Source organism: Sycon ciliatum, chromosome 1 (assembly GCF_964019385.1).
Source record: "Sycon ciliatum chromosome 1, ocSycCili1.1, whole genome shotgun sequence".
NCBI classification, from domain to species: Eukaryota; Metazoa; Porifera; class Calcarea; order Leucosolenida; family Sycettidae; genus Sycon; species Sycon ciliatum.
The window spans coordinates 39,817,466-39,831,217 of record NC_088643.1 but is presented as its reverse complement, the minus strand read 5'-3'; the positions used below and the strand labels follow the sequence as shown (position 1 = coordinate 39,831,217).

Here is a 13,752-nt window from a genome sequence, read left to right as displayed (position 1 = left end):
TAGGACGAACACCAAGGGACCGATGGTATTTATTCTGTGAGTTTGTCTTAACCTATTTTATAACCAGTGAATACAATTATTTCTCCAATAGACATACGAATAGATTTCTTCTACAGCGAAAGATTCTAAGCCACACCGACTCATTGACTCGTCTCGTATGAAACAATTGAGTCACTAGAGAGATTCTGCAAAACGAAAATGCGTACAAACTTTCGCTCTACATCATGAAGTGCAAAACTTCGCACCTTTGGACGCGAAACTTGCAGGGAACGCGAAATGAACTGTCGTAGGAAATTTCGTGAGATCGGGTCATGGCGTATGTGCACTTGGCCCGCGCAAACGAGATTTTCACGAGACGGGACTGCACCCATTGGCTTGTTTCGTATGAAACAAACAAGTTACTGAACCTCTCCACAATAGAGATTTCCCCTGATATGCGAACTTATTTTTCAAACTCGGTCAATTGGTACTTGAACCTTTCCCTCCAGATTGGGAACTGCCAACGATAGTATGCCACTGACCAGTGCCTTACTTGTAACGTACCAATGTACAATGAATATGAGTATTTCGACAACACATCTAACATAAGCCTTACCGTCAAGAAGTTGAACTCGCGTTCTTCGCACACTGTAGACAAGGGCAAAGACTCCCAAAGAGATAAAAATGGATCTAAATCCGAATAAAATCAGCACACGTTTCCGTAAATGAAAGGTGAACATAAGCAAATGAATCGAAGGAAACCGGTAAACTTAGAGATCACCTGTCATTGAGTATTCCGTAAAAGGAGGCCTCGCAGCTCGGCAGCAGAAAAGCAAAATTTAGAAAAGAGATCCTGTCAACTTTTCCATTATTTATTGCATTCCGCCCCAAAATCAGCACACTTTTCCTGAATGAAAGAGTCAACACCAGCAAATGAATCAAAGGCAACTGGTCAACTCACCTGTCATTGAGTAATATTCCGCGAAAGGAGGTCTCAGCAGCGTCGAAACGAAATAAGCCAGGCCATGAGACGAAATATCCGAAACAGCTCATGCAAGAAGCAGTTCCAAAGAAGGAAGTTCCTCGCGCATGCACGTCCCAACACGGATCCGCGGACTGCATGCATGTGCACTGAACACAATGTATGCCTACGCGTTGGTAGATCTAATACCGAGCACGTTACGTAGAGACTTACGTAGCCTAAGTGAAATACCGAGCACCTTACGTAGAAACTTACGTAGCATAGCGATGTCGTTTTTTCTGCCATGTGAACACAATAATAGAAAAGCTGACAGGATCGCTTTTCTAAATGATCTACTCAGCGTCTCAGGTCCACGACAGTACACTACAGTCTAGACTACTACAGTACACTACAGTACGCTACAGTACACTACACAGTATGACTGTGCTATCAGCCTATCACTTACTACAAATTTACAATGTCATGAAGTATCAGTGAGGTATAGAACACCCTTTTCAGGTGATCTACGGATATTTCCTCAAACGAGGGGATCTCATATCCACAGGAAATCCTGTGGATCCCCTCGGACGTGGGTCGGACCCAGTCCTTCTACCAGCGTAACCAGGAGAGCAAACTCCCTTGGCTGCTGCTTGAATATGCAAGAATGGGCCTTCCAGATAAGGTCTAAAAAGGGGAAGTGGCTATAGTTGTCAAAAGAAAGCATATTGGCGAAACAAAACTAGGGAAGTGGCAGTCTTTCTATCAGCAACAAACAAGAGCATCTTAATTTGCAACATACTACATGAACCGGGTGTGCCGAACACCGGTAACCATAGAGACACACCACACTCTCATTATAGATACTGGTTATAAATAGACCGAGTAAGGAAAATAATCCAATACAGGCAATAGCCTATGGGGAGTAAAATAAATTGGGTCAATGACAACAAATGCTCGTCCAGCACACGAGTTGTCATAGAACCATTGAACGAAATGACGAAGACGCATAGTAATGAGCATCGCCGTTCAATGCAAACTTTGGTTTCTAGTACAGTATTTGGAAAATTCCTTCTTTCACAGACCTGAAAGATAAACCTTTGCAGCAGTTAGCCTACTACTAACTCAATGTCATTGGTTCTACATGTACGTGTAGATGTACCCATTCACGCTCTACTGGTCTTGTCAAATTTGTTCCACACGATCACAAACAATCCATCTTATTTCGGATACTCTTACAACATTTGACTAAGCCATGGGACGGACGTCAGTGTCTGACAATTCTTCATTGTAGTCTTTGATTTGTAGGGAATAAATCGCCTCCACGCCGGTAGGTGACAGACGAACAGAGCACCTCAAATTATTTTCAAATAATTACAATATCTACTATTTCGTCGTCTTCACTTGATCGCTATCAGTATCGCTTTTCCCCACGGTCTTGTCAGCTACCAACAAGCAGCGGAGTTCATGAGGCTTCGTCTTGGGAGACAAACCAAAGAAAGTGTGTGACATGGATGATTCCGCATTCGCCTCAGTCAAACCAATAAGTGGATCAAAACCTGGAGAGGCGACGAACAAACGACTATTATATTATCAGAACTACCGGTACTTCGCCGTTCGGTGTTCCGTTCACATGCACAGACTGGTTCATGCTGCATGCAGCGCTGCTGATCACCCGAAAAGTGTGGTCTGCACAGTGTCCGCGAGGATTATTTTTCATAATCCCCGCGGCGCTGCGCGCGCACCTTGGGGATTTGAAAAATAATCCCCTCGGAACCGTGCAATATCCTATACATAGTATAACCCAATACCATGAATACAGTACTACTTTTTTTGTAGTTCAGAACTAGTACTAACGTTATTATAGCAATAAAAACTGCTTTATGGCAGCTTTCTAAAAAAAGTTATTGTGTTCTAGTCCTGGGCCATGGGTCCGGCATAGGCTATAGAAAATTTATAAAATTGCTTCCAAACTGACTTGGACTCCGTCTAAAAAGTAAGAAATTAACGAAAATAATGTGATTGCCGAAAATTAAAATTTCACACAAAACCTCACAATAATCAGAACACTTGACAATCAAAACACTTTTACGGGCCAATAAAAAATAAAAAATCCAATCTGAAGAGCAATGTCAATAAAGCCGCTCATAACGCTAAAAATCAAATCAATTCAGGAAAATTCAATTCAATTCAAAGTCGTGACACATCCGGTAAAAAATAGCAAGAAATAATATCTCGGTGCAAAAGAAGAAAAAGGAAATAAAAAGCCGCTTCATTTTAAAGGACCAAATGAAGAAAAAGCAAAGAAGGTTATACACACCACTGTTACATCCGTCCCTCAGCCATGGCTAGTGGGCGCAATGCATTTACCGGTCGATGGTATGCAGAGCGAGCCCCTCTGATGCACATAACTGCAGCTCGGAGGAGTGCAAACGACAGACGGCATCTGACATAGGCCATAACCTCGCCGTAGGGCTTGCCATCATGCTGTGCCAGCATAGCGCATAATCGCTTCAAAAACCGCAAGCATTCTGGGGATGCACTGCCAGCCATACTGCTTTCAACACTTGTTTAGTCTGACACTGTACTTGTACCGCACCAACATGCATGCATGGGAAAGAGGATCACGAAGGGAAAAGGTCTTCTAGCTTTTCATCCGGTGTGTGATTATTGTGAGGTTTTGTGTGAAATTTTAATTTTCGGCAATCACATTATTTTCGTTAATTTCTTACTTTTTAGACGGAGTCCAAGTCAGTTTGGAAGCAATTTTATAAATTTTCTATAGCCTATGCCGGACCCAGGGCTAGAACACAATAACTTTTTTTAGAAAGCTGCCATAAAGCAGTTTTTATTGCTATAATTTCTTTTGTTTTTTCTGTCACCAATCAATGGAATGCCCTTATGTAAATGATGGCCTTCACATCATATCAATACCGTATTATACGCATTGATGTGCAAGCCTTTTCTTGCAGAAAATGGCACTAGCATAATGCATGTTCTTCTGCTGGGGAAACATGTGGTTAGTGGTGGTGATACTTTTTTTATACGCAGGTCATTCTGTGCATGTTGCTGTTGCAGAATTTCATGACTTGTCATAAATTGTCTTGCCTTTCAAATATTTCAGATTTCCCCACCCTCGATAAGATTTACTTGAGAAATGTAGCCAGGTGCGTGTCGCAGATGTTTTTGTAGATTCTGTGTTTAAAATTGTTTATAATCATGGGTTATCGTGATAAGGTCATCCTGCATCATATTGCACTGAAATCGTAATCCTGTTGATATCGATACAACTTTTGGAAGTGGTTCAATGACTTTAAACTGTTACTCCACGATTTTCTAAAACAACACAGCAAAGGAGGAACAATAAACATGTATTAAAATGTAAACGAACACATTGCTGAGTCCGGCACCTCGTTCCAACAACTACACTGATCCTGAGGATAAAAGGGGAAAGGCCATTGGAGGTTGGAGGTCATTATTATCAAATTGTCAAATGTTTGATAGGGCAATCCCCGCAGGCCTAAGGCCTTCTTACAGGGTACCCTGAAGGTACTGAGAGATAAACAAGGCACTCCATAATAATAAAATGTTACACATCTTTTGCCGTGAGTATGAATGATATCCAGTCAAACCTCTTTAGGACGAACAGCAAGGGACCTATGGTATTTATTCTGTGAGTTTGTCTTAACCTATTTTATAACCAGTGAATACATATCTCCAATAGACATACGAATAGATTTTTTCTACAGCGAAAGATTCTAAGCCACACCGACTCGTCTCGTATGAAACAAAAGAGTCACTGAACCTTTCTTTAGCAACATGACGGCAACTGAAACAGCAACAGAGAAAGTACTATACATGTACAGCACATTCTTGCAGGTACTACAAACAGATTGGAGATCGTAATTTTTGCTTTGGCAGCACGCAACTTTATTTGGGGCAGTGCAATCTCGGCGGTACTCACAAATCAAACAGCCCAGACTCGAGTAAACAAATCCAATCATACAAGTACGAGATTTTCACGAGACGAGACTGCACCCATTGGCTTGTTTCGTATGAAGCAAACAAGTCACTGAATCTCTCCATAATGGAGATTTTCCCTGATATGCGAATTTATTTTGCATACTCGGTCAATGGGTGGTTGAACCTTTCCCTCCAGATTGGGAACTGCCAACGATCGTATGCCACTGGCCAGTGCCTTACTTGTAACGTACCAATGTACAATGAACATGAGTATTTCGACAACACATCTAAGCCTCAGCAGCAACATAAGCCGTCAAGAAGGTGAACTCGCGTTCTTCGCACACTGTAGGCAAGGGCAAAGAGATAAAAATGGATCTAAATCCGAATAAAATCAGCACACGTTTCCGTAAATGAAAGGGTGAGCATAAGCAAATGAATCGAAGGAAACTGGTCAACTCAGGGATCACCTGTCATTGAGTATTCCGTAAAAGGAGGCCTCGGCAGCGGAAAAGCTAAATTTAGAAAGGAGATCCTGTCAGCTTTTCCATTATTTTTTGCATTCCGCCCAAAATCAGCACACTTTTCGTAAATGAAAGAGTCAACACAAGCAAATGAATCAAAGGGAACTGGTCAACTCACCTGTCATTGAGTAATATTCCGCGAAAGGAGGTCTCAGCAGCGCCGAAACGAAATAAGCCAGGCCAGGAGACGAAATATCCGAAACAGCTCATGCAAGAAGCAGTTCCAAAGAAGGAAGTTCCTCGTGCATGCACATCCGAAAAGGCAACAACAAAAAGTCTGCAAGTGCAATGCACACGGCCAGCCGGCCGCGCGATGGTCGGAGCCATGGAGTAGCTCCCTGGTCCAGGACCAGGTACCGAGCATCTTACGTAGAAACTTACGTAGCTACGTAGACAAAGTGTCTGAATAGCGGTGTCGTTAGGTAGCGCCATGTGAACACAATAATAGAAAAGCTGACAGGATCGCTTTTCTAAATTAGATCAACCTTGTTATTATTATTATATTGTTTATATAGATACCCATATGGTTCAAAATTAAAATGGTCCGCAGGGACCGGGGCTCTGCCAACCGCGGAAGGTTGTACTTGTAGTATGGCCACTGTTTCCGAACACAGTGTCCTCCACCTACATGTAAGTCCTTGTTTCATGCTAGCTGTCAATTTAAAGGGGAAGTCCGGTGAAAAATTTAAATTTCACAGTCCGTAGAGTTTGGGTCGCTGAGTCGAATGGTCTTTGTCCGAGGAGGCTGCGGCCTATGGTTCGTCAGATACGCCCAATCGAACATGTGCGAATTTGAGCGCGCATCACCCAGATCCAGGTGATGACGTCACAGCGTGCAGCCAGGTAGCCACACCATCTAGTCGTGTACAAAATGGCCATATTCGGAGCGCGTTCGATTGGGGAACCGTTTGTCGCAGCTTCTTCAGACCAAGACCATTCGATTCAGTGTTACAAACACTACGTACCCTGTGATTTTCAGCTCGCTAAACCTCGAGGTTATACCGTATTTTAGCCGTTTCCGAGTTGGACTTTTTCCGTCATGGCCTCTACGCCTGGCGCCTACGGGCCAGTACGGTAATGCGCTGCGTGCATGCTAGCTAGTGCAGTCAACAAACTCATCACACACGCCTGTGACACGGAACTACTCCCGCACTGCCGTGCTGGGCTAGCTACAACAAGGCTCGAGACACAAGACTCAGAAAACTAGTCAACACACGGACTTGTCCATGTACTACACTCGCATCAGTAGTACAGTCATGTAGTCAGAGAACGTGCGTTTCTCCTTGCCGGTGCCGGTGGTTGTGCTTTGAGAAAGAAAATTTTAGTTTTCCGCTCCAGTCCCGCCTCATTATTTTATGCTACAGCGATGAGTGCACAACCGTGACAAGTGACAAAACAGCGAACAGCTCCAGGACCTAGAACTTTCAGATTCCATAGAGTTGCGAGCGAAGAGTCGTGCCCGTGGTTCAAAGAGCCTGCAGTGTTCTCCAATTGAGTAGTCCGAAATATGCCAAGTTCGCACCAAAACATCACCATGTGGCAGGCTACTGGAGTCTAAGTGAATCGGTATGGAACAACATTTAGAGCACTCGCATCACTCTTCTCCATTTCGGCGACCCTGCTCTCCAGCGATCTGATAATTATGTCAGCCTCGTCTGCAATAGCTGCTGCTTCTTCATCAGTCGGAAACTCAGTAGCGCTCACTCTTGACCGGCCCGCGCGGCCATTTCTTCAGCTGAATACCGAGGTTCTCAGCCACAGACCAAACTCATGAAGGTCAGCCATGGCTGCATCCTCACTCTCACAAGGAGTTAGGTCTTCGGGGTCGCTTGCACCACCTAATATCAGTCGCCAAATCATTTGAAATAGCACTGACACTATTGCTTTCACGCACTCCTTTTGACCTAGCTGCACGCTATGACGTTGCGGAGGGTGTGGCGCGGCCGCATGACGTCATGGCGCAGCCCCCGAAACTCAGTTTTTCAAACGGAAATATCTCGAGAACGCTTTGTCGGAGACACGTTGGACCAACACCATTCGACTCAGCGCCCGAAACTCTACCGACCCTGAAATTTAAATTTTTCACCGGACTTCCCCTTTAACAATAATTATAGTATCAGTGAACACCGTCTGGTCATCATGCACGGTCCTAGACCATGTATTGTAGACAGCTAGAGGCTAGTAGAGCTGAGTCAGTGAGTGATGTCCGTCACCCCCAGCAGGAGGCAGGACAATGCCGCCGAACTTTCCAGTTTCCAGGATAAGAAGAGTAGCCAGACGACCGATTTCGGGCTCATACTCTTAGCAGGAGTACATAAAAATTATGTACTCTTGCTCTTGCTACTAGTCTTAGTCATAGCTCACTGCCATGTCGCGCTGGTCTCAAGATCAGTAACTGGTAATGGATTGGTATCTCCCTGTTTGCCTGGAACAGTCGAAGTGAAGTGGGATGCCTGTACTGACTGTAGTCTGTACTCTGTAGGTTCTGGGTCCACACACGCATACCTAATACCAAGAGTCCATAACCATGATAACGGGTTATGGACTCTTGCTAGTAGTCACCATGAATGATAACAGGCTCGCTAGCGCTAGCGCGCGCCCCATGACTTTGGCGCATGCGCACTGCCGCGACGTAGACTATGAATAGTATGATCAAGAGTAGATCTTCTCTTGGAAACCGGAGTTGATAACGGATATGTGGACTCTCCAACAAAATTATTATTGGTTGAAGCTGACTCGACTTAGTTTACCGGGATGTTCTCCTTACTTTATGTTATACCCGAAGGTATCGCGCTGAGCAGCTAACTACATTGTTAGCTTGTCAGAGAGACCGCTGCAGCATCTCCTTCGCGCTGCTCTTGCCTGCGGATTCAGAACGGGCAGAAAGTGACAAGTAATTGCGAGCGGAAGAACCCTTTGGAAATGCTAAGGCCCAGTAAGTGTATTATTTTACACAAGTAACCTGTCATCTGTATGTACTATCTTCATGCGCTCGTGCAGCACGTGTAGCTTCAGCACTGTGAGGTCACAACAGATGAAGGGCAGCAGCGAGCAGCAACGGGATTTCTGGTGGCGACTGGTTTTTCACAACTTGTCAGGCTCAACTCAACTGTGGGGCGCTGTACTGTATAATGTTCCCACTAGGTCGTACGTACATGTCTAGCTTTCAGCAGCTCACAATTCTGCCCAGCCACAGTTTGTTCCGCGGCGTCAACAGGTCACATTGATCGCCGCAGCTGGAGCATACTGAACACTCCTATACCCAGCCGTGACAGACCGTTTGCTTGCTTTGTGCAGTTCAGCACGGCGGCTTACCCTGATTTGCCAGTGCGTTACCATGGAGACGGCACAAGAAATTCTCTCATCCCCGTTCAACGGCTCAGCGTCTACAGTAGTTGCCACGGTCACGCTAAGCGACCTGGCACCGAGGGTTGGCTCATACGGCGTTCCTGAATTTGTGGTGGACACGGTCCTGGTGACCGTCACTATGGTAACGATTACCTTGGCGCTGATTGTGTTCTGGAAATCTCGTATGAACTGCTGTCTTCTTGATTACACGTTCCTGATTGAACTAGTGAGTGGAATGGTGCTCACGATGGCTTACTACCTTCCACAAGCTGCACAGGTAGTTGGCATTTGGAGTAAGATACGCAAGGATTCATTTGCATGCCAGCTCTTTGGCAGCATCATGGTGACTTTGGCATTCTTGCAAATCATGAACGCTCTTTTCTTCACATCCCTGCGCTTGCTGTCGATCAAGAAGCCGTTCCTGTATGATCGTTGGTTTGCGTTTAACACCAAGCTAGCCGTTCCAGCAGCCATCTTGCACGTGCTACTGCCGACCTGTGTAGTCATTGCCACTGCTACTTATCCGCTCGACGTCAGACTCTACAACGGCATATGCCTGCTGGATTTCCGTGAGGGATCCTCGCACACCCTCCTGCTGGTCTTGCTGTCCATAGGAACGACTGTCTTGGTGCTGCTGTTCGTTCTGCACGCGGCACTCGGCTATACGTTCAGACAACTGAGCAGGCCGCCGACGTCGATTAAGTCCTGGGATGAGTCACTGCAGAAAACGTCCGCACTGAAGGAGGACGGCCGAGCTGAAGATGACGGCGATCACTTCCCTAAGGCGAAGCCCTCCTCGCAGGTGACAAAGCACAGGAAGAAAAGTGCGTCTGTTGGATTTGGGCTTATCATGCCGGCTTTGACCAAACAGGCTATGACGCTGCGCCCGCTTCACCAGTCATTCAGCAATACTGACATCCCAAGCTCTGTGCACAGTATTGCAGTGGATGGTGGCCAGAAACCTGCTGATGGGTCTGAGAGCAAATCAGCAACCCAGCCAGATCACGTGAACGAGACACCCGCCACCTCCACAAGAAAATGTCGTTTTCTCCGCCGTTGTCACAGCCAAGGTGACCTGTCCCACCGTGCACACGGCACTAAACATGGACCGGGAACGGGACGCAGACGGCTTTACGGTGGCTCCCTGCACGCACTACAGCTTCTCCATCATCGCGTGAAAATGTCACCACTGACAAGGCTAACGCTAGCACTTTCTCTGACACACGTTGTCTCCAAACTTCCGGGAGTGGTAAGTACACAGTGCAGGCATCTCAGACCTAGGAATGCTTAGTACAAGCCAAATTGCTAAATATCTTTCAAAAGTGCTGGATACCGTGTGTCTTGTGTATGAATGCTTAGTACGTATAAAGCATTGCCCGGGAATGAGGGCAGCAGTGGTCAATATCGGCACGAATGGCACTCAGCCAGGCGTGAGTTCAGATATCAGAGCTGGTAGTACTAGTACTGCCCTCATGCAAAGGAAATCTAGCTCTATCCCTCATGACTGTTTTATGCATAGTTCTCCACCCATTGTGCATTTATGGCATTACACATCAACCACCACCAAGACTACATACCCCCAAGAGTGCGCAACTCGACTATGGATGCTGTCCAGACAGAATTTCAAGTTGACATCGTTTTTACGATGCATTGAGCACACGTACACATATTATCAGACGTATCATGAACCTGTGGTGGGTAAAGAGACATTCAATCTCAGTGTACAAACTAATGTAACGAAAAACGTGTGATGTGCTGACACCCCGTACAAATGTCGTAAATCACTGGTGCAAGGAGCATTGCATCATAAAAAGACGTCAATTTGAAATTCTGTCGGGACAGCAGGGTATGCGGAAGTTGCACACTCTTGGGGAGTTCTGTACTCTTGCCGTCGCTAGAATGCTTAGATACATTCACAGGGCAAACTGAGTGCAGTGTTGCAATACTGTACAGAAATATGTAAGAGGTTTCCTGTGTGCAGTATCACCTGATACTGGATGGCGCTCTGCACTGCAAGATCGTTTGCTGGCTCAGTTGATGACAATGATGATGTGGGATATGATAACATGTTTGGCACCACCATCCGGCATTAGGGAGGTTTCGCTCTACGGAATTACGTATGAAAATAACTGCACGGAATTTTCATGCGTAAAAATCAGGGCTGTTGGGTTTTGCTCTACTTGATTTCTCCACGACTGCTAAACATGTGTTGTTGCTTTGGAGACGCGTTGGGTGCATGCGCCCACCTCATGCACCACGAACCGAAACTGCGTTTTCATTTTATTTGGCACGTGGTGTACGGTGTGTGTACCTTGTGTTTCGCACGGCTTGAACGTTGCCATGGACAAATGCGGAAAATGCGAAAAAATTTCAAAAAGTCCTACGGATCGGAGGACCCAACGTAGGAAAGAGCTTTCCTACGGAAATCCGTAAAGAGATTTACGTATGGAAGTTGCCCTCGCTCCCCGGCGCGTACGACATACGGATTTTCATACGTAATTATGTAGAGCGAAACCTCCCTATTATCGATACTTTTCACGTAACGAAAAAGTTTAGTTATGAACTTATGACCTTCCCCACCCACCTGCCTGTACGAAAAAAGTGTCGACTTGACAGCTATCGTTAATACATGTTTCAGCTATCATATCAAGGTGTGACTTCTCACAAAAGTGTGCACAAAGCAAGGGTATGAGAACTAAGAGTGCGTTCTTAAATCCTCTCGGAAAAGTTGGAGACTCTCCGAAAAGTTCGAGAGCTGTTCTTATATCCTCTCCGACTTTTAGGAGGCTCTCCAAAGCTCTCCCAGCTCTCCAAGCTTCAGAGGTGGTTGAAACTTGGAGATTCCCGCGGTTTGGGATCAGCGCATGCGAACTACGACTAAAAGCCACGTGTTCATCATGAGTGTACGCATTTCCCTTTTCGCATACACACATACATTCATCACTCAAGATCGCGGCCCCTTTGACGCTTCATTTTGCTTGACATGTGAAAAATATCTCCAAATTCTTCGAGACCCGTTCTTGAGTAATCCCAGTTTCTTCGACTTCTCTTTTCTTCTTCTTCTTCTAGAAGCTAGAGAATATAAGAACGCACCCTAAGCGTGGCATGTGTGTATCAGCAACAAACAAAAAAGTGAGAATGAATAATAATTTATAAGAAGAAAAGAGGACTAAAGAGCTACAAGTTCTGCTATATTACCCACTAACACCACCAGTTACTTTACAATTAGCTCATGCGATAACATGGCATGGCACTGACCAACGGTACTGATGTTCTACACCTAACTGGCAATCAGCTCTAGCACATCTAGGATGCGCACTCCAACAGCCTTCCAGGGTTCGTGTTTGGATGATTAGAATAGCGGAGAATTAACGTTTATTAAAAAAGCTTTTCTCCGGCAATTTTGAGTTATAATTATATGACTGTAGATGTACATGTATTCGGGTTGCACCTGTGTTTGATGGTAAATTGATGTTGCCATTACACTATTAAAGCGAACTGTTCATTTGCTTGCCAATGTTCTGCAGGTGATCTGCTGGCTAGAACTACAGACAAAGTCGAGTCCAGTCAGCTTTTTCAGTTGGACCCTTCGCTTTTTTATTTTGGCATCCACTTTCAACAGCTTCCTATTCGTACTTGCAAGAAGAACTTACAAGACTGAAGTTGATCGTTTGTTCAAGCCCCTTCAAAGGTATTTGAGAAGGGTGACGGATAGGATCTATGGGAATAGAAAACGTAGAACGGATTACCATCCAGTATAAGCTGATGGTCCTCTGTGCTAAGACTTCTGAAGGTATATGAACAACAGGCTTCCATCGTTGTATACAGGCTTTTTGTCACTATCCGATTGTATGTTGAAATGGCAGCAATTCCCCCCGCCACCAGTGAACAATAAGTTGTTACATTGCTGCCACTGCAATTATAATTATTATCTTGAAGATATCGGTGTTGATATTCAGTGTACTCCTGGCCTATGCTGCTTGAATAGACAGACATTTAGTAGACATTACTTTACAACGGTGATTTGATTAGGGTATCAATCATTCAAAATCTGATTACTTTAGCGTTTCAAAACGATATTGAAATTTGAAAGAGATAATTATCCTGCTGCATACTATGTCAGAATGTCGGAACAATCAGTACTTGCTTGTGAGGAGTCTTGCAGTTTGTTTGATTGGTAGGATCGAGATTCAGATCTCAGATCTGTCGGATCCTTCAGAGTCAACCGAATACTTTATTTTAGACTCGACGGAATATTAGTTCCTGCTACACATACAACAGGCACTCTGCTTCGAGCTACCTCGACCGGTTAAGTATAATTATTATGGCATGGTTGGGAGAGCAATAATGGATTTTCAGTGCCCGACAAGTGAGCCATCGGGCCTACAGCCCTCGGGCTCACTTGTCGGGCACTGAAAATCCACTATTGCCCGACCAACCATGCCATAGTGGATTTATCACGCTCAGCCTAACATTACTGAAGGCACTAACCTGAACGAATTAAAACTAATAAAGGGGAAAGTCGACCTCGTGTGCAGCAACACTTGAAAGGAAAGAAAAAGAAAAGCTGAGAACGCCACTTTCGACCACGCATTCACAAGTACACTGCACTGTACTGTACCCATTCACCATGTTAGCATCCCGCAGATTTCACGCGTCCAGTCTCACTCTCTGTGGTGTCACGGACGACGGGCTTTGGACGCGGGCGTTGGACTGATTTATTGCCCGCTCATACAGATCAGTGATGGGTCCGATCCTAGGAAACACTCACGGTGACATGTGATAATTCCTGTGATGTACTCTTGCCCACTGCGTGTGTGTCTAAGGCTGTTCAGAGACTTGTCCTTTTAATTATAATGACTTTAAAAACTCACCCTATGTTCGATTGTGCGAATCCGTGGGCCCCAGATCCGGATCCGCCAAATTCGTACATGTTCGATTTTACGAATCCGGATCCTGGTCCCACGGATTCGGATCCAGTCA

At 45.2% G+C, this 13,752-nt stretch overlaps 1 protein-coding gene across 1 annotated transcript; it reads left to right on the top strand.

Moving 5' to 3' along the window:
• Window positions 1–8,144: 8,144 nt before the first annotated feature.
• LOC135825251 (uncharacterized) lies at window positions 8,145–12,925 on the top strand. The gene is made up of 2 exons (XM_065337995.1): window positions 8,145–10,018; window positions 12,297–12,925. The coding sequence occupies exons 1-2, from the start codon at window positions 8,759–8,761 to the stop codon at window positions 12,528–12,530; spliced, it is 1,494 nt and encodes a 497-aa protein (XP_065194067.1). The 5' UTR covers window positions 8,145–8,758; the 3' UTR covers window positions 12,531–12,925.
• Window positions 12,926–13,752: the final 827 nt, after the last annotated feature.